General features: G+C 40.9%; 1 protein-coding gene and 1 long non-coding RNA gene across 6 annotated transcripts; one reads left to right on the top strand and one right to left on the bottom strand.

Annotated features, from left to right (window-relative positions):
* The first annotated feature begins 983 nt into the window (after nucleotides 1-983).
* On the top strand, nucleotides 984-24,941 carry pex5 (peroxisomal biogenesis factor 5). 5 transcript variants are annotated; one of them, XM_031744184.2, is made up of 16 exons: nucleotides 984-1,208; nucleotides 11,056-11,212; nucleotides 12,831-12,869; nucleotides 13,027-13,144; nucleotides 13,235-13,381; nucleotides 13,940-14,024; nucleotides 15,561-15,651; nucleotides 15,932-16,054; nucleotides 19,334-19,417; nucleotides 19,732-19,851; nucleotides 20,061-20,204; nucleotides 20,422-20,492; nucleotides 20,945-21,166; nucleotides 21,247-21,412; nucleotides 21,503-21,660; nucleotides 23,113-24,941. In XM_031744184.2, exons 2-16 carry the CDS (start codon nucleotides 11,099-11,101, stop codon nucleotides 23,357-23,359), a joined length of 1,929 nt encoding a protein of 642 aa, XP_031600044.2. In that variant the 5' UTR covers nucleotides 984-1,208; nucleotides 11,056-11,098; the 3' UTR covers nucleotides 23,360-24,941. The 5 variants fall into 5 exon arrangements, with proteins under 5 accessions (XP_031600044.2, XP_039475573.1, XP_031600045.2 ...); XM_039619639.1 differs by having other exon boundaries at nucleotides 984-1,203; nucleotides 20,945-21,145; XM_031744185.2 differs by having other exon boundaries at nucleotides 984-1,203; nucleotides 11,063-11,212.
* On the bottom strand, nucleotides 3,217-3,847 carry LOC120442674. The gene is made up of 3 exons (XR_005614854.1): nucleotides 3,675-3,847; nucleotides 3,543-3,601; nucleotides 3,217-3,230 (listed from the first exon to the last, which is right to left on the bottom strand). It is a non-coding gene; the product is annotated as an uncharacterized LOC120442674 (long non-coding RNA).

A 24,941-nucleotide genomic window follows, 5' to 3' on the forward strand; every position in this document is an offset into this window, starting at 1 on the left:
AAACACAGCCCTAAACCATGACAGAGCCGCCACTGTGTTTTACAGATAGACTCTCACTGTGTACGTCTCTCCTGACATCCTCTGTATATCCTCACATTTGAACCAAAGACCTGTTGCTACTGATTTTCATTTCAGTTCCTGCGTAATTTGACATACCTCAGTCTTTTCTCCTTCTTTTTCCTTCGCTAACAGTAGCTGGATTAACTGAAGGGCCAGCTGGATCTCTCATGTCCTGTGTCAGGTCTTTGCTGGATTTTTTTTCCTAATTTGTAAGGACATTAATTTAAGATACTGTTCATCTACTGAACACTACTTTTTTTGTTTGTTTTTTTAAGTACAGACTGCACACCATGGTGAGATATACCAGGTTTCAACTCATAGCACTTTTTTCGATTCTGCAAAAATACAGACTTATGTCTGTCAGATTGTGTTATCTTAGGCATTATTCAGATTCAAGTAAAGAAATAAGAACAAATGATGTGGTTTTATGATAAACTGCGAGTAAAAAAACTACATAAAGATAAAACAGCTTGTTTTTTTGGCTAAATTGTCTTGTATATGCAGACACAACGTTGTTAGGTGTCGTTTTTATGCTTACATGGTTCATATATCAGTGTTTAGTGGCTAAAACGTATAAACGTTCCTCTCAAAATGGTTTGGTATAAGAACAGGGCTGAATTTATTTTTTATTTTTTTTTAAGTGAAAATCTCTAAAAAGCGTGGAGAATTATTCCTCAAAACAAGTATCAAAGACAGAAATCAGGCTCTTTGGAAGTAAAATATAAAGAAATGATGGTTGGCTGAAGACTTCTGCACAGCACTGCGCGTTACTTCCGTGTTTTTCTTTTTTTTAACAAATACATGTTTCATCCGAGAAGCGGACTTTGTTCTCAGGCATGTTACATTTTAACGTGAGGCTCTTTACGCTGTTTTTTTTTCAGGCACTAACGCTTCCTTACGCATGCGTAAAACCAGTTGAAGAATACGTAACCGGCGTAACGTGCACGAGCCAGGCTAGCGGTGAAGGGTTTTGTGGGTCATGGGGGAGGAAGGTAAATAAAAGCGGGGAGCTAATAGCACTCAGCGACTGGTTTCGGACGGTTGCTGGAAAATTTGTTCGGACGGAGGTGTGAGAGCGGGACAAGAGAGGACATACCGCCGGAGGGAGGGACTGTCGCTCGGATACAGCAGCAGCTGTCGGCGGTGAGGTGAACAGTATGCTTCCCGTCTATTCATGCTTCTTCGCTGGGTGCACACTACGGGAGTGATCTCTGCACTGGCCCTACTGCAGCTAGCCAGCTAGCCACAGCTGATATTTTTTGAGTTCCGGACGGTCGTGAGCGTCCTCGGTTTCCCTTTAGGTTTCATGAACAGCACGCTGGTTACATAAATACCACAGAGTATCGCTTATCGAGCTAATGTTGCTGTTTGTAGCTGAAGCTGCAGTTAGCCCCGAGCAGCTCTATGTTATTACACAGTGCTCCCAGAAAGGTAACAATGCAGGCAGGTGTGTTTAGTTGATATCTATAACTAGTGGACTATGTGTGACAAAAGCAACCTTCGCCTATTCCTATCGTCTCCGTGGATTTGTAGTCAATAAACAGGTCTCATAATGGCCCGTCTTTGGTAATGTGTGTATTAATATCTCTGTCTGATCCTCTTACTTTGACCCTAATCATAATACAGCAGCCATTTGAAGCGGTGGGACTAAAGTAGCCTTTAAATCTTCAGCCTGGACAGCAAGAACAACAGTCCACCTGTAAGGTGTTGTGTAATAGTCACTGAAGTGTTTTTAGGTAGACGCTCACATGCGGGATTAGGAAGGGAATTAATTTTTATGTTCCTCCTCTCCAGGGAGGTCAGCATATGTAATTGATAGGGGTCATTGAAGTTCAGCAGCAGAGTTTCATACATCTGGGACTACATTTCAGAGTGAAACAGTGTCACAGTATTGTTTATTATTTTGCTTTTAAATGTTTAGGTGAGTAATCATCAGATGAAACAGGATCAGTTGAAACTTTTGCAGTTTATATAGCTGTTATTTTAGACCTGATATGGAGTATTGTGCAAACATGCTGCTCTTCATTTCTTTATATTTTGCTTCACAGAGGAGCCAAACATTCTTGTAATATAGTAAAGTGGTCTTGAACACTTCTCAAGTTCTCAAGGCTTTCTGAAGGTATTTCAAAGTTTTTATTTAGATATTGGCTGTTTTTTTTTTCTCATTCATTTTTAGCCCAGTATTTGTACCTGACCAATTTCAGAAGAATGTTTTTTTTATTTTAGTCTCTTAACACTGACCCACTATCCATCATTCAAGCATATAAAAGGCACCTAACACAAGCGATGCACCAGTCTTGTGTCGACTCTGGTACAAGCAGCTTGGCAAAGAATAAACTGTATCATCAGGTACTTTACTAGCAGCCTGTAGCAAAACACATCATTTCTTTAGATTAATTTGAAAAATGTCAATGATAACAGTCTGATATATCTACAATAGTAGTTTTGCTTCAACAAAGTAATTCCCAAAGAGCTGTTAACTGAGTGCTTGGAATGTCTCAGCATGGTGTGCAGTATGTCCTTAAAAACCTTTTGAGCGAACCGGACAAGTGGAGGTGAAAAGAAGTGTTAGTGTAACACTGATGAAGCGCTAATGACTTAATACAGGCTAGGTACTGAGTGAAATATTAGGTTAATCAGAAGATTTGGGAATGCTACTGGAGCTGATGGGCAGTAATTAATAAATACACACAACACAAAATGCTTTTGCAGGTACCATGTATTAAACCAAAACCCAAAGAAAAATAACAAAAACAGAAAAGGAAAACTTAAATAATCACTCCTGCTGCAGCTATTCAAGTAATCAAAACCCAGTGGGGGTGCACAAAGACAACTAAGCAAATTCTTCTGGCTTATGGCTTATACCAAGCAATATAGATTCTCAAAAACAGTTCCCCATAAATAACACATGTTAACATCAAAACCACTGATCCACACTGAAGTCCATGAGTTTTATCTGAATGTCCATGAGAAATGTCCAAGCGCTATTGTCCATAAACGGGGGGAATGGTGTGTATGATTGTGGAAATCAGTGTATTTGGAAAATGGGGACAGAGCGTCGTCTTTGATAGCTTCCTACCCAACCAGTGGAAGCTCCAATGCAGAATGAGTCCTGCTCCTAGCCGCTCATTGGCTCGCCATCCTTTTCATACCCAAAAGGTTCACCTGGCCTGCATTAAATAAACAAGGCCAATAAGAAATCACAAGAATACAAAAAAAAGTGTCAGCCAGTTAAGCTAAATACATTAAGGTATTCTTGTTCTTGTGTACACAATTTATAAATAAACAAACAGTATATTTAACCAGCAAGGATTTAACTAAAACATTTCAACTGCTATATACATATTACATAGCTTCACAACATTTGTTATTCAACAACTATCGGTCAAATCAAGAATCAAAATCAAATTGTTTGGACCGGCAGCAGCCAATTAGCGTCAGCTGGTAGCAATACAAACAGTCAATTAAAAGTTCAAACTCACCAATTCCGTTCTGTTCAGTGCACAACAACACTATGGCTCTGGCTCACAGTAATCAGCGTCTAAGTTGCATAAGGTAGTTGCGGTTAAAAAAATGCATTAAAACGGGAAAAGCAAATGTTTGCCAATACAAACCTGCAACAGCTCTGTCACCTGGCTTGCCTCCACGCATCTGACGGGAGGAAGCCGGGACAGGCTTACTATGACCTACATGCCATCCGATTGGCTGAGCAAAGTCATGTGGTTGGAGTCATGTATTGGTGATGTGTTCAATGGCAGGAAATAAGTGCAGGAAATTGCTAAATGCTAGTAAAACAGATTTTACTCTGGGTTACACCTCCCCTTGAATACATGCACGACCCGTTGCATGTTAACACTACACAACATGTACGACTGAAGAATTAGAATTGGTGGTTGTGGTGGTTAAAGCATCTGACAGACTATGTAACAGAGACTGAACAACTGATATCAATGGATCGCCTAAATGGGCATACTGAAGTCGCCTAGGTGGTGATCTGTGACGCGTTGACCGCCTCAGAGGGGGTCAGTAACCCAATCTGAGCTATTAAGAGTTGGTAATGTCACAGGACTAGGCTCGGCCGTTAAGTTGTCAGAGACTTCAGGATCGGACAAGTCTGTAGATACGGTTTCAAGAGTGGGTTCGGGTAAGATTTCAAGCAAATCTGCCTCAGATGTCTCATCAGCATCAAACTCCAATGGTTTTTCACTCTGAGATCCTAACAGAGCTTCCCCAGCTGATCCCATTTCAGGTCTAGGTGTTGGAGTACCTTCTTCCTCCTCACCACTAGGAAAAGACTGTAGGGGCTGAGAGACTTCTCCACCCTAAACTCCATTGGGAGTGGGGCAAGATGGACAAAAGTTGGTTCCAATTCATCCTCTTCAACAAAGTACTCAGGAGATTCCTGCTGTTTCTTGTTCTGTTGACGAGTTAAAGGGGTTGTGATTGGAATAGTCTCATCTGATGTTCCTGACTCTGTTGCAGGAAGAAACCCACACGGAAGGAGGAGATCTCTGTGCAATGTGCGCGAATTGGGCCGTCTTTGCATTCTGGTTTTACTGTGTAGACGGGAGATCTTTGGCACATGTCAGCACTACAAAGACATCTGGTTCCCATTTGTCAGCAAGTTTATGTTTACCCTCAGCCTCATGTTCCGCACCAAAACTCTGCTTCCAACTTCCAGTTTGGATGGTATAATACGTTGGTCAAATCGAGTCTTGTTCCTCTCAGCGTTCTTTGCAGCATTCTTTGAAGATAGCAGATAACTTTCTTTCAACCTAGCTTTTAAGTCTTGGACATACTGTGAATGTGGCTGATATTCTTTCTCACGTACAGGGAGATTAAAAGCGAGGTCAATGGGGAGACGAGGACAACGTCCAAACATTAGTTCGTATGGGGTGTAGCCAGTGACTTCATTTTTGGTACAGTTGTATGCATGGACGAGTGGTTTTACAAACTGTTTCCATTTGGATTTCTGTTTGGGTTCAAGAGTTCCCAACATGGCCAGTAGAGTGCGATTAAACCTCTCTACTGGGTTTCCTCTTGGATGGTACGGTGTTGTGTGACACTTTTGGACTCCCAACAGGGCACATAACTCCTTTATCAATTTCGACTCAAAGTCCGGCCCTTGATCTGTATGGAGTCTTTCTGGAATTCCATAATAAACGATGAAGTTTTCCCAAAGACATTTAGCCACAGTTTTTGCCTTTTGGTTTGGTGTTGGTATGGCAAGGGCATATTTGGTGAAATGATCTGTCAGTACCAGGATGTCTTTGGTGTTGCTGGTATCGGGCTCGAGACTGAGGAAATCCATACAAATGAGTTCAAGTGGACGTGATGTCCGAATGTTAACAAGAGGAGCAGCTCTCTCTGGCAAGCTTTTCCGGCGAATGCACCGGCCACAGCTTTTTATTTTATTCTCTACATCCACTGCCATTCTTGGCCAATAGAACCGAGTCCTGGCAAGGTCAAGGGTCCGTTCTACTCCCAGGTGGCCCATATCATTGTGGAGGTTGTGGAGAACAGTTTGCCGCAGTTCTGTCGGAAGGACCAGTTGGTATGATGGTTGTTCATTTTCATATCTCTTTCTATAGAGAATACCATCAATCAGCTCCAATTTATTCAGTTCTCGAAGGAGAAGAGGAATTTCAGGAAGCTCTTTCCTGGCTGTCAGGGGAACTTTTTCTCCTGACTCCAACTGGTGAATAACCTCCCGGAGAGTTGGATCAGTTCTCTGTGTTTCATAAAGCTCAGAATGGGATATGGTGGAAATAACAGGAAGTCCATGGGAATCTTCTGAGTAATTCTCAGGAAGCACTGCTGTGTTGATGGACAGGGATTCGACCAGACTATTCCCAGCTTGGGTCCTGACAACACAGCTTTGGCAAATCGCATCGACGACTTCAGCTGATATTTCACCGTCACTGCTGCTTGAGAGATGTTGTTGAGTAAACTGATTAATTAGCTCCTCATCTTTTTGAGCAGGTTCACTAGAGGAAGTACCATCATGGGGCCGACGGGAAAGTGCATCTGCATCCAGATTTTGCTTGCCGGCTCGATACTGTATCTTGAACGAGAATGTAGAAAGAGCAGCCAGCCAACGATGGCTGGTAGCATCCAACTTTGCTGATGTCAAGATATAGGTAAGTGGGTTGTTATCCGTGACCACTGTAAAATTTGCTCCATACAAGTAATCATGAAATTTTTCTGTCACGCTCCACTTCAGTGCTAAGAATTCAAGCTTGTGAGCTGGGTAACGACTTTCACTGGATGACAAACCTCTACTGGCATAGGCTATCACCCTAAGTCTCCCCTCTTGCTCTTGGTAAAGGGCGGCGCCCAATCCGGTGGTGCTGGCATCTGTGTGGAGGATGTAAGGCAGTGCCGTATCAGCAAAACCTAGAACTGGTGCAGTGGTAAGTTTGTCAATGAGTGTATCAAAAGCCAACTGACATTCAGGACTCCACCTGGAACCAAAGGATTGCTTGGGATCAAACTGTGAGCTCTTAGAAGTCTCATTTTTGGAGCTTTTGTGTGTGGATGGGTACCCACGTGTGAGGTTGTTGAGTGGCTTGGCGATCATGGCATACCCCTTAATAAAACGCCTATAGTAGCCAGCGAATCCCAGAAAAGATTTCAAGGTCTTCAAGTTGGTTGGAATTGGCCAGGATTTCAAAGTGGCAATCTTTTCTGGGTCTGTCTCAACACCATTTTCTGACACAATGTGGCCCAAGTATCGAATAGATGTCTGAAAGAATTTGCATTTTTCTGGAGAAAGTTTTAACCCAAATTCTTTCAAGCGATTTAACACTCTCAGCAAACGGTCTTCGTGCTCCTCAAGGCTGTTGGAGAATATGATCAAATCGTCCAAAACACCAGGACCTCTTTCAAGTGCAAGTCTCCCATGCACTTCTCCATGAGTCTTTGGAACGTTGAAGGTGCATTAGTAACTCCTTGAGGCATTCGATTGAACTCCCAAAACCCGATTGGCGTTACAAAAGCGGTTTTGGCTTTATCGGCTTCATCCATCTCGATCTGGTAATAACCAGATTTGAGATCAAGCACGGAGAACCATTTCGATCCAGTGAGTGCTGTAAACGATTCCTCCAAGTTGGGCAATGCATACGCATCCTTAATCGTTTGCAAGTTGAGTTTGCGGTAGTCAATACATAGTCGAATGTCTCCATTTTTCTTCTTGACAACCACTATGGGTGATGAAAATGATGACTCCGACTCCCTGATAACACCAGCATCTAGAAGCTCTCGAAGATGTTTACTGAACAGCTTCTATGTCCTGGGGATGAATAGGTCTTGCTTTGTGTTTAAAAGGGGTATTGTCATGGAGCTTGATGTGATGCTTCACTTCCTTAGTGCAACCAAAATCCAAGTCATGATGTGAAAAACTTCAGACATGGCATTCAGTGTTGTTGTAATCCGTTCTTTCCATTCTGCTGGTATTGGTGACTCACCAAAATTGAAAGTGAGTGATGTTGACAACATCTCCTGATCTGGGGGTTGGTCACACTGTGCTCAGAGACTATGCAGTCATAGGCTCCCAGCTCTGCAATGACACTCAAAGCTGGTATGTAGATGTCTTGCTCTGTTCCGTTGGATACAACAACTGGAACCTGAGTGTGTGTACCAGCTTTAAGAGCGACTAGACAATTACTGACACACAAACCACCCGGCAGGCCTGAACCCGGTGCTGAATGACAACACATTGACTAGCTGGGCTGAGAATCTTGGCAGAACCCTCGACCACAACTGTGCAGCCAGCTGGAACTAGCACAGGAGATTTACTAAGGGTGGTCACAACACCAAGATGATCATTACAATTCTGTTGGTACGTCACTTGGAGAGTTTGCAGAACTGCTCTGTACCCGTAAGAGGTAGGCTGGAATGATGAACAGTTACTAGAAGAGAATTGTTCATAAAGAATTTCAAGTGTATTCATGCCAATAAGTACTGAGGTTGGAAAATCAGGTCTCACATCAGGAACAACAAGTGCAAGCGTTTGAACTGGGAAGTCACTCCCAAGAAAGTCTTTTGGAAACGTCATGGCAACTTCAACATACCCAAGGTATGGAACACACTGACCAGCAGCCCCTCCACATGAAGAAGCTCATTCAATGGGTGGACTGGCTGATCGGAGAGATGCTCATTATAAAATGAAACTGGTATTGTGGTAACCTGGGAACCAGTATCCAGTAGACACGGACAGTTGCAACCTGCAATGCTGACTTCTGCTGTACATCTGGATCCAACTAATCCTGTCGGTAATCCAGTGTGGATCTTTGTCTTTGTCTGCAATTTTGCACACTTGGCATGCTTTTTGTTCTTAGCGGGACAAGGTTGGTCCAGCTCAGCTCCTGGTTGCCCCTCAACAGGAACTGGAACTAGTTTAAATCCTCAGAAGCAGAGGACTTTTGCTTCTGCCACTTTTGTTTGTTGTCAAATTGTTTCCGCTTAGCACTTACCAATGCTGAATTGGGTGCATTTTCACATTGTGGCTTAATGTGACCATCTTCTCCGCAGCGGAAGCAAAACCCTGGTTTAGGGCTGGAGGCGCTATGTTTTGGATTCTTACCAACCTTCTTCGGCCCAGCTAGACAATTACTGACACACAAACCACCCGGCAGGCCTGAACCCGGGTGCTGAATGACAACACATTGACTAGCTGGGCTGAGAATCTTGGCAGAACCCTCGACCTCCACGCATCTGACGGGAGGAAGCCGGGACAGGCTTACTATGACCTACATGCCATCCGATTGGCTGAGCAAAGTCATGTGGTTGGAGTCATGTATTGGTGATGTGTTCAATGGCAGGAAATAAGTGCAGGAAATTGCTAAATGCTAGTAAAACAGATTTTACTCTGGGTTACATTAGGCCTAAAAGAACAAAAAACAACAACAACAAAAAACTATTTACAGCAGACTGGAAATATCTCAAAGTCAGGTTCTTAAGAATGAGGAAAAAATCCATGAAAACCTGGTCTCAGTGGAAAAGCCTGCGGTATGCCAAATTATCCAAGAAATTGACTGAAAATCAGTGGCAGCAAATCTTAGAATGATGAATCCAAATTGAAATTTTTGATTCAAACTGTCGTCAGTGTGGTACAATGGTGAGTATGAACCTTTTTTTTCCTCCCTTTCAGGCAGTGGTGCTGGGATCTTGTCAGAATTGATGGAATTTTAAACACAGAAAATCCATCAGATTTTGCCATTTGGAAAGCATCTGATTGACAGCAGCTTAATTCACTGCCTGGATAGCAAAACACACAAATGGACACTATCAGTAATGGATTGTCCTCCCCAGAGCATCTACCTCAAAATGATTGAAGCAGTTTGACAGAGAACAGAACAAAAGGCAGCCAACGTCCAAAGAGGAGAACTATTCTTGAAGACTACTTAATAAAATTATAAGAAAGCTTGCATAACAAAGTTCCAGATATTAACTTTAAAGCGCATTAGAGTAGTACAAATCTTGTTGGGGTGTTTTGTTTTTTTTTTCAGCTTATGTTCTATAGTTCAATGCATGTTTGCACATTTCAAGAAATCATTGCCAGTACATGTATTTTCAATTTTCCTAACAAAATATAAAGAAATGAGGGGTGGCTCAAGAGCTTTTAACAGTAATGCGTACACAAATCCGGAGTATTTGTGCTAGCATTTATCAAAATAAGCATTTCTCAACTGATTAGAAGATTTGCTTAAATAAAATAGTATTATATGTAGTCAGTGTGATAGTATAGTGATGCTGATGTTATTTATCCTGGTAAATGCTGTTAAAAGCAAAAATCTTCTGAACGTACCAGATGAGTTAAGTGAAACATGCTGTGGATGCCTGTGCCTGCTGAGCCATCACATTCTCATTATTAATGGTTCACTAAGAGCCAGAAGATGAAATGAAAAACAGCAGATGGAGCTTGAATTTGTGTGTGTTTCATGAGGCTATTTGAGCAGCCTGAAGATTTCACTCGGCCTGTCAGCTGTTAAAGGGGTCAGGAAATTGAATAATTATTTTTAGATGTGATGGAAGGGACACAAAACAATGTGAAGGACTAACTGAATTTGAACTAAAAACTTACTCTCTGGTACCGAATTTTAAAAAATATCTTTCTGGGTTGAATATTTGGAGTGTTAAAAATTAAAACATTTTATATTTTGTTTGGTGTCTCAAATATTTAAGTGTTGTCATCTTCTAATTAGAAATTGGATCTCATACTGGATGCTTTAGGATTTGCAGCTTTTAATTGTTCCATTGAGGTGCTTCACTCTACATAGTCCATTGCATGATTATCACAGTAAAACTAAATATGAAAAAAGAAAATAAATGGTAATAGATAAAATCATAATTGGATGGCGTGGTGGTGCAGTGGTCAGCGGTGCCAACTTACAGCAAAGTGGCCTTGAATCCACCTGCTGACTGGAACCTTTCTGTGTGGAGTTTGCGTGTTCTTCATGTGCGACACATTGGTGCTGTGGTTAGCCGCTGTTGCCTCACAGCAATAAGGTCCTGCATCCAGGCCTCCTGGAAGCACCCCATTCTAAAGACGCACATGTTGGCTTAACTGGTGATTTTAAATTAGCGTGAACAGTTATCTGTTTCTGTGTTAGCTCTGTGAAAGTGGAAGAATGTATATGGTTGGATGGCTTACCCAGTGCAGGGTCATAGAGTGGGCGTAGAGCCTTTTCCAGCTGATGCTGAGCGAGAAACAAAAAAGCCAGTCCATCACTGGGCTAATATTAAGTAAATAAATAAAAACTGCAAATGAGGGGAAAAGAAAACTAGCAGCAAAAATATTTTACACTCAAAAAAAAAAATGTAAACAGTCAAAACTAAAGTAAAAAAAAAGCCAAGCCATTCGGGGAAACTTAGTGAAGCTAAGCTGAAGACAAAATAAAACTAAATAAAACTGTAACAACTCTCTTCTCATAGCAATACTTTTCTTGAACACAGACTGAATATGAGTGGTTCATTTATTGCTCTTCTTCTCAGTTTGCAGGTGGTCTGATTGGGTTTGCCTCATCCTTGTGTTGCCATGGCGATGCGTGAGTTGGTGGAGGCAGAATGTGGGGGAGCCAATCCCCTCATGAAGCTGACCAGTCACATGACCAAGGAAGGGGGGCCATGGCGGAACGCCACAGCACCTCCAGTGAGTATTTTGTAAGACATCAGGCTCTGAGCTCTGTTGTCTACACGATATGCTTAGAAGTTTGAGGTCACTTTGAAAAATAACAAGGACATTTCTGTCTCTTTATTGATTTTTTTAGCAAACTTTTTGAGTTTCAACATTAAATTAATAAAACCAAATTTTTTGTCTGTGAGGAAGGGGCTGACATTCATTATTTTTTATTTAAGGCAATGTTAGACTCTACTTAAACTTTCCCTTTGTAACTTTATAAAATAAAATGTAACAAAGAATTACATCCAAGAGTTCAAATTTGCTGAGTGGTATGTATTAGTGAAATAATACCTGACAACCCTGTGTTATTCATCTTACGTTATTTGCATTTGTTTCATTTTTTTTAATCTCAAAGTGAGTTGTTGGGCTGTTTCATACCACTGTCATTCATAGCCAAGCTAGTTTCTTCTTTTCCTGTGTGGAGATGACAAGAAATGGGGATATTATTATCAAATAGTATTAATCAACTTCTGAGACCCCGAAGCTTCATCTTGTTGGAGATTCTGGTTCAGTAGCAAACACAAAGTAAAAGTAGTTGGTGTAGCAGGTGTGAAATACCATTAACAGCTGTAGCCTTGCTCTTGGGTTCGTCCATGTTCTGTTACTCCTCCTGTTAATGAGGGGCCCTCGTTTGCATGATGCACAGCAAAGTAAATACAGAACAACATAGAACTGAATTCAGGTAAGTAAAATTTGACTAATATTGGATCTTTCAAGATAAAAATCATAAAGTACCTCACAACAAAAATGCTAGAACATCAAAACAAAAGGTTACCCAAAAGAAGAAAATATGAGTACTCAGGTGTTTGTCCATGCAGAACTCTTAAAGTCAAAACCAGAAGAGGACCCTGTGGCACACCGTAGACAAGAGACAAGGAAGAGAACCTGAACTAAGAAGCAGCCACAGAAAAGGAACATTTATACAGATGGTGACAGGTATTATGATCTGCTCCAAAGGAGAGCCCAGCACACCCACCCAGATTCTTAGCCTATTGAGCAAATTGAGGTGGTCGGCAGTGTCAAAGACAGAAGGCAAGTTCTTCATCAGCAAAACAGAATATTGTCCTGCACGCACTTTGCATCAAGATACTCTTAGAAAAGCTCCTTATTATGAATAACTGATCGAGCTTTTTGAGGCAGGATCTGAACAATATTTCCTGGATCCATGCTTTTAACTTAAAATGCATAAACTGTATCAATGCATACAGTAAATGTATAAAAGTGCCTCTGCTACAAGAATACAAGATTTAACACAATCTGTTGTAGGGCTGTAAATTTACAAGTATATCTTTCCTTTTAATTAGAAAATCTAACATTGCTCTCTGTCACCCTTGTTATATAGCAGTTTAAGAGCTGATTGGCCTTTAAAAATTATTAATATTAAGTGCAAAGTTCAAGAATTTTATGTGCAGTTGGCACCAGGTTACAGCAAAAGCACTAGTGTTGTTTTTGGAATAACTTTTCTTAATATATTTTCAAGCTCCTGTGACCTTTATCACTGGAGCTGCTTGATTTAACATTTTTGTGCAAAACATTCAAGTAAAACATACTATACGGTAATTTATTTTTTTATTTATTTTTTTAACAGATTCACCCCACTCCCATTGAAATTGCAACTGAGGAAGATGTAAGTCCTTTTCTTTACATTTGAATGATTTGCTCTAAGACTGTACAGTATATAATTCAAGTTTACACCCTAAAGCTAAAATAGGTTTTCTCAGCGTGTTTAAAAATCATTAGGAGTTACTGTTAGGTTTAATATCAAATTTATGTTTTTGTTCCAGCTCGTTAACGAGTTCCTTCAGGAACCTCCACGCCCTCCACAGACCTTTGACATGGGTCAGCTGTTAGAGGAAATGCAGCAGATTGACCAGCAGAGCTACAGACAAGCTCCACAGAGAGGTGCTCTTCATCATTATTTGATGAAGTTTAAAGATTTTTTTAAACCTTTTTTTCAGTAAATTTGAACCTCTTCGTATTTCCTTGTCATAGCTCCTGATGTGGCAGCGCTGGCTCTCTCTGGTGACTGGGTGGAGGAGTTCCTCCAAGGCTCTGACTCTGCCTCCGCCCCGGGGCTCATTGCGCTTGGTGATACTGCAGATGCTGATTGGACGAAAGAATTTATTGCCGAGGCAGCAGGTGTGTTTTGTTTTCGTTGCTTTTCTTGGCCTTCTTCTGTGCATTTTTTGCTTAATGAGCAAATCATCTTTCTGCCGTTATCATCAGTCTGTCTCATGTCATCACATTTTTTTGCTCAAATCAGAGTGAATATCTTTAGGACGAAGTCTTCATAGTGTAGCTGTTCTGACACATGAACTCTGGACAATGTCAGCAGAATTGCATCCGAGCTTCTTCGAAGGTTGTCCTTGCACACATGTAGCACAAAGCAAGAGATGATCTACTTTAAAATTGTACTCACTGCTAAAAATAAACTGTTTGTTGAGGGTGCTGAGAGTCCATCGAATGATTACCTGCACTGTTCTCACATAGACTCAGGCACAGGCTGTTTAAAAGGGAGCTGACGGTTATAAACCATTTAATGTCCAATCCAGCAGTATCAGACGTGTGAATTCTCACATGCAGCTCTGTTAGGTGTCTACAAAGGGTTTTTTTTAGATGCACTGCATGGGTGAAAACGGCTTATGTCATTATTATGTGTTTGCTGTCTTTTAATTGTTAAATTTTTCTCATTTTTAGATCCTGGCCGCTGGGCAGAAGAGTATCTGGAGCAGTCTGAGGAGAAGTTGTGGCTGGGGGATCTTGGAGACAAGGCAAATGAATGGTGAGCAGTGGATAGAGCCAGGGGGTGGAGGGGGTTATAAGCACTGCATTACATGTAGAAAATGTAGGCTAGACATGTGAGGGAGAATCAAGGAGGACAAGAGTGCTGTTGGCAGAACTTAAAGCAATTAAAAAAACTGTGATAATGTTCTCTTCTTGGTGAGTGAATTTTCTATTGAATTGTTAAACATTTAACCTGATCTAGTCTTGTCTGACAGTGTTGAGTTAATCCATTAAGGCTCTGGTAGAAGCAGCTGAACGTGAAGTGAAAGCTGATTTAAAGAATCCTTTAAAATGTATAATTATCATTGTGCACTGGTCTCTAAATACGAGAGTGTAAAACGCAGTTTATATTTGAAGTGATTTGTTCCAACCTACAGTACTGTGCAAAAGTCTTGAGCCAGTCGTCATCATTGCTTTATATTTATATTTTATATTCTATGAAAAATTGGAAATGGGTGTCATTGAAACATCTGTAACATACATTGAAATACAGAATACAAGTCGAAAATGGTGTGTACAATTCTAATGTGCTTGAAAAGCAGTATGCTATGCTATGCTATGCTATGACTAACTTCATTCTTCAACACAGCCTGAACTGTCTTAGACAAGGTTTCTTATAATTTCTTTAAGTACTCTTCATGAAGGACATTCAAAGCTCTTCTTTGGGTGTTGGCTGCCTTTTGTTCTATTCTGTTGAAATGATCCATGACTGATTGTCTTCCATTGTATGGTTTTCTAACCAGCTGTGCTTTTACTGCATTGGCAGTCTGTTTGTGACCATTGTCATTCTGGAAAATGAAGCTGTTGCCAATCAGAAGTTTTCCAAATGGTAAATGATAGTTTTTCAGCCCAATGGTGACACTTTTTTGTGTTCATAATTCCATCAATTTTGACAAGATCCCCAGCACCACTTGGCTGACTTGCAGCCCCAAGTGATGACAGAACCTCCACCATGTTTTTCAGATGGCTTAGACACTCATTGGTGTACCTGTCACCTGACCTTTTGAACCAGAAGTATCACATTTGGATTCATCAGTCCATTGGACGTGTTGCCAGTAGCTTACTCTAGTTCTTGTGTAACTTGGCATACCTCATCCTTTTCTCCCAGTTTGCTTTCCTTATTGGCTTCTTGACGGCAACCTTTCCTCTGAGACCATTTCTGATGAGGCTTCAGTGAACAGTAGAAGGTCCAGATGCATTTCTGAGGTCCTGTGTCAGGTCTTTTCTGGATTTTTCCATCTTTCAAATACTGATCATTTGCTGCTTTTTTTATGCCTAGGCCTTATGCTAAGTTTCCAATTAATAAGTCTTTGGGAATACCTTGTTGGTACAAAAATAAAACTATTTTATGTCGAAATGAGTGAAAAAACAGCAAATGATCAAAGAAAGGCTTTGAAAGATCTTCAGAAAACCCTGAGAACTATTGTTCTAGACCACTTTAAAATATCATGGGAAATTCTTGCTCAAGACCTTCTTCTAGTTTTATAGTATCAAATTTATGTTTTTTTGTTTTTTTTTATTGTTAATCTGACAGGACTAAGGAGTATCAAGCAGAAGACGAGCTGAGGCAGACAGCCAATGAGCTTGTCTCAAAGGTTGATGACCCCAAGTTACAAAACACAGAGGTGAGCAGCGTGTCATTGTGACACCATAATTCACATCATTTCCTTTTACATGTCTATCACCATGTTCTTTCACTTTTTTCTTTAACTCTTTTGTAGAGTAGGTCCTTGAGACTGTAGCGTGTGGTGCACAGATGATTTTTGTGGTTTTTCATGGCTTTTGTCTCAGTATGGGAAGAAAGTTGCTGGTTTGGGAAGAAACTAGCATTACTGGTGTAAAACTGATGAATTAGTAATAGTAAATGCCTTTTTTTGTTGTAATTTGTTTTTTGTTGTTGTGTAGTTCCTGCGATTCATTAGGCAAATTGGCGAGGGCACTGTGACAGTGGAGAGCAAGACAGACAAACAGCTCACAGATAAAGCTCAGGCCGAGAATGCTCAGAACTGGGCCTCCAACCTCAACCAGGTACGAGTCGCAGCCCACTGAGGAAAGGATGGTTACAACTGTGAACGCTGGATATTCGGGTTGAACACTGGTTCACTGTTGCCCAGTATAGGCTAAGCCTTGTGACTCATCACCCCAGTATCTGATGCAGTGTAAAACTTTCCACAAATGTAACCAGAAGCAGCCACCAGTCTGCTTGTAATATGAGTCTCCGGGCTGCAGTGTTGCAGATGGAATTTGTTTTGCAGAGAAAGGGCTCTCATAACTGTCAGCTTCTCCTCTTGAGCATTTAGGTTTTAATGTGCGCGACCAAGATTTGGGGTTTTCCCATCTTGACGTGATTTTCCTTTCATTCTGGATTTCACAGAAGGTGCAACTTCATTGCTTTGTATTCGACCAGTTCAGGCAGTAAAAGGCTGATGCCAGATTGAGTTTCTCTCTGAATGTATTTCTCTAAAAGACGACAGATACAAAAGTACGGAGGCGTAATGCTTTCACTTGACCAAACGAAAAGAAGCTGCGTTTTACTGAATTAATGAGAGATTTTATAATCCCAAAGGAGCCTTATTGATTTGAAGGCCTGATTTCTTGAGCTATAATACTACTGCAGACTGTTTGTCTGCTGGATATTTCATGTTTCTCTTAGATCAGTTGAACCAATATGGCTTCAGGATGTAAGACGATGCATCTGAAATGCATTCAGACTGGCTAAGTGGTGACTCAAGAGACAAAGATTCCAGTACCTCCCAATGTTTCCAGCATAAACCAAGAGAAAACTGTATTAAACAAAGCACGGGGCATTACTGCTTATGAAATCAAGGTTTCAGATTAATAGAGGCTCTTTTGGGATTTTAAGGTCTGTCACAACAATGTTGAACTGCTAACCTAGCTATCATGGAGGAAAGGTGGGGTTATACTCTGAACGGTTGGTTTTTAAGCTGTATCTTTGATCCAGAAAAACAAGACAAAATAATTAGTCAAGTAAATGCATTACATTTCTGAGTGTATGCAAAAATACACACAACCCTCCAAAAATATAGATCAGAGTTGAATATGTTTAACCCACAAGTGACAAAAATGACCAAATAGGTTCTTTAAAAAAAAAAAAATAAAAAATTATGTTTGTGTTCATGTCAGAAATTCTGAACTGCTGTGATGATGTTTTATTCAGTCATTCTGTATCCTGAAAAGGTTAGGTTTAGCCTCAAGGCTTCTGCAGCAGTAAGTCTTGCCATTTTAGGTCTGTGATCCATAGTTTGCTGCAGAACATTACAAGTGTGTAATGTAGTGATTAGAAGGGAAAACTACAACAAAATCAACACATATAATATTAAAAATGCAAATAAATTTAGTTTTGTTATTCTTGCTATATTAATGGGATAATTCCTGAAACAAAAGTTCTAGAAGAAGTCTATTTAAAAATTAATAGTATAAAACATTTTACAGCACAAAGAAATATACCACTGAGGGCATAAATGAACCATGTAATTTGAAAGTTAAAAATACTCTGCAAAGCAGCAAATTAGTCAATTTTTCGCGATTTACATAATTTCCTTAGGGATTATTAAATTATTCTGATTAAATGAGTATAAATAAGAAGGTTTTGGGGTTTTTTTATTTTATTTTATTTTTTTGGCCCCTCCTAAGTTGGATCTAGCGATTGATTTGTTAGTAACAATTTTTTTTAAATTTTTTTTTTATTTTTACTTACTAATTTTTACTAATCTAGTCAGAATTTGGAGAAATGGGGTGTTTATACTTCTGCCTTAAATCTATGCTGTTTTTACTGCAAACCCTTGTGAAGCTCTGTGCTGTAACCATGCATCACTCCATAAATGTATCATCAACACAGTCTTGTTTACTAGCGCCGTTTGGGCTTAAGCTTCTCTGGCTACTTCTGCCGCCATTTTTCAAATCGACTGTAAGAGAGGGGATCTTGGTTGCAAAAAAACAAACCCAAAAAAATGACCTCAAGAATGTTCCTGTGACAAAGTCTGACTGTGAAACTGCTTGTTTGACAGGTGGTTAGCCAGTGAGTGTGCAGGAAAGATAGCATCACTATCATCATCATTTTTTTTTTTTTTTTTTAAATTCGGTATGACCCAAAATAAGTGACTGGGCCCATGAACTCATCAGGAGAGTGTTTACACAGGTCAAAACAGGAAGATGGGTTTTTTTAGTAGTTTTGCAACTACAGCTATCGCCATCTGGTGGCCTCCAGATAGAATGCAGGTGTAAGACACTTAAACGTTGACTTTATGATCTGTGTTCCACCATCTAGTGTTTGGATAGGGAAATTGCAGAGCATTGCAGGAACATCAGGGATAGATGCACAGGCTCTAAATAGATTCAACGCAGAAGTATAAATTAAACTATAATCTGTACTTAATTTAATCTTTTGTAAGTCAAAAATTTGACCTGATATCTCAGTTTGCTTTTTTTCTGCTTTACATCTGTTTCGTGTTCTTTTCCTGGCCTAAATGGCTTCCACATTATGTTGTGCATGTGTAGCTGTCAGCCATATTCATGCTACATTATGATTACATCTATGCCATCGCCCTCTAACTCTGAATTATGCTTTTCCTATTTTTTTATTTTTAATTTTTTTAACCTGCCTTTGAATTCTTGGCTTACCATTGCCTCCATTAACACCTGTTATTCATCTGCTCCTCTTGATACTTCAAATTACTCCTTTTTTTGCCCACCCCTCCAAAAAAATTGTAAAAATCCTCCACACCAACTCCTCCTCTTCCTCGAAACATTGTCCCGTTCCCTACTGCCACCCCTCCCTCCGTAGTTCCTGATGAAGACGGGGGGAGGGAGTCTTCCCCTGGAACCCCCAGAGGTGAATAAGAAGATTGACAAAGTAAAAGCTAAACAAGCAGAGCAGTGGGCCAGAGTCGTCAGGCAGGTACGACCTCTGTGGTCGCGGCAGCTGTACATGTTTTATTTCAAGCTGCAGTTGTAGTTACTTGTATGTTTTGCTACCAGTGTTAACGATTTCGATCCTACCCATCCATTCAGATAGTCTCAGATTTCCTGGATCTAGTTGCTGTTTAGTGCTTTTACTGTCTTAGGAGAAAACTGGAAGTTAATTAGGAAGGAGATAAAGGAAGCAGTACGAGAAAAATGGTTTCTTCTGTGTTCTTCCAGCTTTCATTTCTTTACTCCTTCACATTCACTCCCCTCTATATTTTTCCTCTCTGAATGCCCCCGTTCTCCCCCTCTAATAACAGTTTTCTCCGCCAGTGCATACAGATTCCTATCAACCCCTGCTCATTGCTCTTCATTGTTATTCAGGTGTCAGAGGAGTCGGCTGAAGCCTGGGTAGATGAGTTCGCTACATCAGGACCTGATTTTCAACAAGCGAAAGCTGCAGTGGAGGTGAGGCAAGAGTCTGTGACAAGCAAAACCTTAAACCCAAAGCCAAGTATAATAAGTAGTATTGTAGAGGTTAAAGCACAGAGTGTCATCGGAGTTGAGGTTTGAAAATGGAAACTTTCCTGAATGATTGGCATGAAGGTGCCCTTGATTTAAAAAAACAAAAAACCCACAAACTTAATCCTGTTTAAGGAATGAAAAAAATATAGGGCCATCCTACAAAGCATCATCGATGCAGCAGCGTCTTCCATTTGAAAAAGGTCAAAGTTATCTCCAATACGCTGTGAAGTAATGACGCGTGTCTGTCATTTTGCCAGAGTGATGTGGATTTCTGGGAGAAGCTGCAGCAGGAGTGGGAGGAGATGGCGAAGAGAGATGCAGAGAGTCATCCCTGGCTGTCTGACTTCGATCAGCTACTCAGCACTTCTTATGACAAGGTATCCGTCAGCCTGCTCAGAGCAGGCGTCTGCTGAGAGCTGCTATCTGTTTTGTGTTGCATGATTTCAGCATTTTTGTGCATACAGCTCTCATGCACAATGTCTAATGTTTTCCTGTGTTTCATATACCCTAATAAGTACTAATTAAAATCATATACACACACAAGTTCTCTGAAAAGTTTCCATGTTTTCCTTGTTTTCATTTGCAGGGTTATCAGTTTGAAGAGGAGAACCCCTACTTATCCCACCCGGACCCTTTGTCAGAGGGATTGAAGAGGATGGAGGCAGGGGACATCCCTGGTGCCGTCCGGTTCTTTGAAAGTGCTGTGCAGAAGGAACCAGACAACCAGCTGGTAAGACTCTGAAAGGCTGTGTTCTCATTTGCATTACACTTTTTTATTTTTTTATTTTTTTTTTTTTAAATTCTTTGAACATCCTGTTATTAGTTAATATAAAATTGTGGGCCAAAAGGTCTCCCTACTTCTAATTTTAGTCATGTTTTTCTCCTGCTTCCAACAGAAGGCCCTTGAAATAATACCATGTGTCTTTTTTTTCCCCATTAAATTGCAGGCTTGGCAATATCTGGGAACCTGTCAGGCAGAGAATGAGCAAGAATTTGCCGCCATCAGCGCCCTCCGCAGGTCAGAAGTCAGAGTTGACTAAAACATGTAGTAAAACATGTAGTTATTATTATTATTATTATTATTATTATTATTATTATTATCATCATTGTTATTATTATCATTACCCTGGATGTGGATGTTGTCTCTTGTCTCATCAAATGTAGTGTATAGTTTTGTATCTGTAAGCATATAAATACACATTTTGCATATAAAAAATGTTTTTTTTTTCCACCACAGAGACTATGGTAAAGTGGGGGTTTCATTTATTCAAACACAAAATGCATAGATTTTTGTTAAGACCTTTTTAAATACGCACTAATGTGAGTGTCACCTCTAAAGAAATATTGTCAACCAAGAAAGCACCTCCATATTTTAACACTTGCAAAAAAGAGTTTCAGTGCCAAATGAATAGTGATGTATTTCTGTCTGACTACTTCTTCTTTTTATTAACACCACCATTCTTCCCATAGGTGTATAGAGCTGAAGAACGACAACCTGACTGCCCTCATGGCGCTGGCTGTCAGTTTCACCAATGAGTCACTGCACAGGCAGGCCTGTGAGACTCTTCGTGACTGGCTAAAGCACAATCCAAAATACCACTCTGTTTGGGAGCAGAGTGAGCGCGAACGCTCCAAAGACGGCTCCAAAGAAAGGGAGAAGGACAGAGAGAGGTTCGGGTCATTGCTGCCAGAGTGAGCATCACACACGTTTAGGAGAATACAAAGATACTGCTTTCTCTTTGCCCTTTCCTTATGGCTTTTCCCTCGTGCAGGTCTTTGTTTACTGACGTCCAGTCCATGTACCTGCGAGCAGCCAACGTTGACCCTACCCAGGTGGACCCTCAGCTTCAGTGCGGTCTCGGCGTCCTCTTCAACCTCAGTGGAGAGTATGACAAAGCGGTGGACTGTTTCAGCGCTGCTCTCTCCGTCACTCCACAGGTTGGTGAAGAAGCCTTTGTAGAGATCCCAATGGCTTCATGTCATGTGCTCAGTTTCTGAGCTTTTTCTTTGTTTTTCTGTCCCCATAAGGACTATCTGCTGTGGAATAAGCTGGGCGCCACGCTAGCCAACGGAAGCCGCTCAGAAGAGGCTGTGGCCGCCTACAGGAGAGCACTGGAACTGCAGCCTGGCTTTGTACGCAGTCGCTATAACTTGGGAATCAGCTGTGTAAACTTAGGGGCGCATAGGTGAGGCAACAGTGCTGTTTTGATGTGTATTTTGCTAGATAGTCTTGGCATGTAAAGATGTAAAATCTTCTTTAGATTAAATGCATAATCCTCCAGAAGCTGTTTTTTATGATAGGGGAGTGTCAAGGTTTACTCAGTTTGTGGTTCACAACCTTACCACTGATGACCTGAGTGTGGCTCTCTTAACAGAACAGTTTTCTGATAGATGTGGAATTAGTCCAGCAGTTTAAATTTACATAAACTTTTAAAAAACATGTTATGTAAAATCAGCATTCTAACCCTAAACCTTTCAAATTGTCTTAAACACACTGACATTCTACTGCTTACATACACATCAAATGCTTTTTGTGCCTTTTCAAATTCTGTCAGAGTGCTACTTTTGAACTTTATCAATTTTATGCTGCTTCCCAGATGTTTTTACCTTCCACTAGGGGGCAGTTTATAGTTAAATCTGGCGCCTAGTGCAAGGTATTTTATAGCCCCTTTTCCATTAGTACCTACTCCCATCGACTCAGGATGGTTCGCCACGCTTTTCAGGGTTTTCCGTTAGGCCATAGAAGCTGCTCAGCCAGGGTTTCAAGCGATCCAAGCAGGTACTAGAAGTTACATCGTCATGCTGCATGCCACCGATTGGCTCGTCAGTAGCATCACTCGATGAGTCATGAGAGCATCTCGTTCACGAAAATTAAAACTGCCATTTTTGAAACCAGCAATGAGGGAAATGGCTACGCAGTGATCCCTGAGTTTGACAAAAAGCCACAGACCGAGCAGCAGTCTGTGGCTATATTCTTGGCTAGACATCCACCTTTGTTGTAGTGTTCGTGTTGCATTTTAATTACGTCGCGGGATGCCCAGACGCATTGCTATGGCAACAGCACGCACACTGGGTTGTAATGGAAAACCAGTCGATCCGAGTTGTAGCGATCTGTGGCAAGTCGATCAGAGTAGGTACTAATGCAAAAAGGGCTTATGTGATACAGCTAGACCACACACAAAAGATGCTACACTAGACCAGATGTGCAAGAAATCTAAGAAATCTCACAAAGGTTTGTGTTGATGATGATTAACATTCACTTTATAAGGTATACCTTCAGCAAGGTGCTGGAAACATTCCTCAGACATTTTCGTCTGTTTTGAAATGATTCCCTGACATCCCAGAGGTGCTGTATTGGATTGTGATCTCTGATCTCTCGTCAGCAGGTCATCTTCGCCATGTTTAAAAAGCTAAATGTTGTAGCCATTTGGCTGATTAGATATTTGCCTTAAACAACGCCTGACCAGGTGTACTTAATAAAGTGGCCACCAGAGTGTACACCAGTGAGAAATGGACCTTAATTTGCAAAAGTGAACTTAGTTTACACAAGTTTTTTATTACTGTTGCCTGTTCAGGTTGATATCAGCACGTTGCAGATTGAGCATAAATCCATCCTGTTCTCTTTTTTAAATCCACAGAGAGGCAGTGGAGCATTTCCTTGAAGCTTTATCTCTCCAGCGCCAGGCTGTAGAGGATGGAGCGAGAGCTCCGAGGGGTCCCGGAGGAGCTGCGGCCACTATGATGTCCGACAATATCTGGTCCACCCTGCGCATGGCTCTCAGCATGATGGGAGAGAGCTCTCTGTACGCCGCGGCCGACAGGCGAGACTTGGACACCTTGATGGCTCATTTCTGTCAGAGAGAGGTGGATGGTGGGACTGAATGAGGACCTGCCAGGGGAGGGCTCATTGAGTGTGAATGTTTTTTGCTGGGAGGTAAATGTATGAGTGGCTGAATGAAGCTGATTGAATGGAGGAATGAAGGAGACATGGTACAGCTAACGGTTAAAAGGAGATGATCAAGGAACACACTGTGAAGTGATCAAAGTGCTCATCATCATCATCATCATGTGGACGTGTGTTTAAAAGTGTTGCAGTATCAGGCTTCACCTGTAGAGAAGCAGGCAGCAGTAATCCAGTCATGAACTGTTTCACACGTTCAGCAGTCACTGGATTTCCTCCTTTGTTGATCAAGAGAACCAGACTGAATGATTTTAACTTGAAAATCTTTCTCATAGAAGAAGAGAAACAAGAATAAGTGTGGTTTAATCACTAATTTGTTCACCATCCAGCAATGTTAGTTTGTGTTAAGACACTCAGTCCTCTCCCTGTCTTTATTCACAGTTAGGTGGCCTCTGAGTTTATCTATTACTGTGTTGATGTTGTTCCTACAGCGTCTCGTTAACTTTGCTTCAGGACCACCATTGCAACCGGACAATCACATTGTTGTATTATCTTAGCTTTGCAACTTGGGAACAAGATGTACACAAGAGTCTGGTAGGGACAACGCTGTGGTTCATGAATGGGTGAAACATAAGACTTTCACCCAGGAGACTGAGGCTTGTAGTCCTTGTTCATGTGAGACTTAGTTGACTGCTTTTCATTTTGAAAAGTATTTACTTCAGTCACTTTGGTTAGGTGTATAAAATGATAGTGTTTTCGGTAGCAAAAGATGCTCTTGTGTTCATATTAGAACTTTGTGAAGGCAAGCATCTTTTTTTTCTCCCTCCTCAGGTGCAAAGCTATGATATTAAATGACTGCAGTCAGTATATATAATGCTTTCTACACTACAAGCCCTGTTTTATCAATTCACATGCCTCTTCATACGAAGGACTGGATGAGCCAGTGGTCTAACCAGCCCTTCCAATTTGTAGACGACCCGCTCTACCTCCAGAGCTGCAACCATCCCTGATTGCAACGGTGTGATTGATCAGTGATGGTCCTGATGGAGGAACAACACAGCAATTATCAGATGTGTGTACTCTCTGCGGTTATGTACACTCAAGGTACAAGACCTCTGACATTAAAGAGTGCTGCTTATGATCCAAGGTGCTCAGCAGGCAGAAGGATTACAGATTATGCCATTTCAAAGTAGAAATACAAGTCATAAGTGCTACAGCTCTTTTGTTATACTTTATTTAATTTTTTAGTAATCATTATCATGCCAGGATAATGAACTGATAACCAGCGGGACTGTTACTCAAATGATAAGGTGTGTTTGTGTGTGGGTGTGTCTCTGTGTGTGTGTGGTTCTGGTGAGAGACATTATGTCAATGAGAGTAGCTTTTCTGGGTTCCGTGCTCTTTTTCATATTGCTCCTGTAAAACTACTTGCTTCATTGTAAAATAATGCTCTATGCCATACTGTGTATTGTAACATAATTGATGCACTATAATTGTTTTCAGGCTACTTATATCCTGACAGCAATGTTTAATATAATATTCAGCAATAAAAGCTTTGATTCCAGA

This window comes from Oreochromis aureus, linkage group 11 (genome assembly GCF_013358895.1).
Source record: "Oreochromis aureus strain Israel breed Guangdong linkage group 11, ZZ_aureus, whole genome shotgun sequence".
Classification (NCBI taxonomy): domain Eukaryota; kingdom Metazoa; phylum Chordata; class Actinopteri; order Cichliformes; family Cichlidae; genus Oreochromis; species Oreochromis aureus.

Coding starts and splice junctions, on each gene's coding strand:
- pex5 (XM_031744184.2), top strand. CDS start 11,099: ATGGCGATGCGTGAGTTGGTGGAGGCAGAATGTGGGGGAGCCAATCCC. Junction 13,145..13,234: donor CAGACAAGCTCCACAGAGAG/GTGCTCTTCATC, acceptor TCCTTGTCATAG/CTCCTGATGTGGCAGCGCTG. Junction 19,852..20,060: donor TCAGCACTTCTTATGACAAG/GTATCCGTCAGC, acceptor TTTCATTTGCAG/GGTTATCAGTTTGAAGAGGA.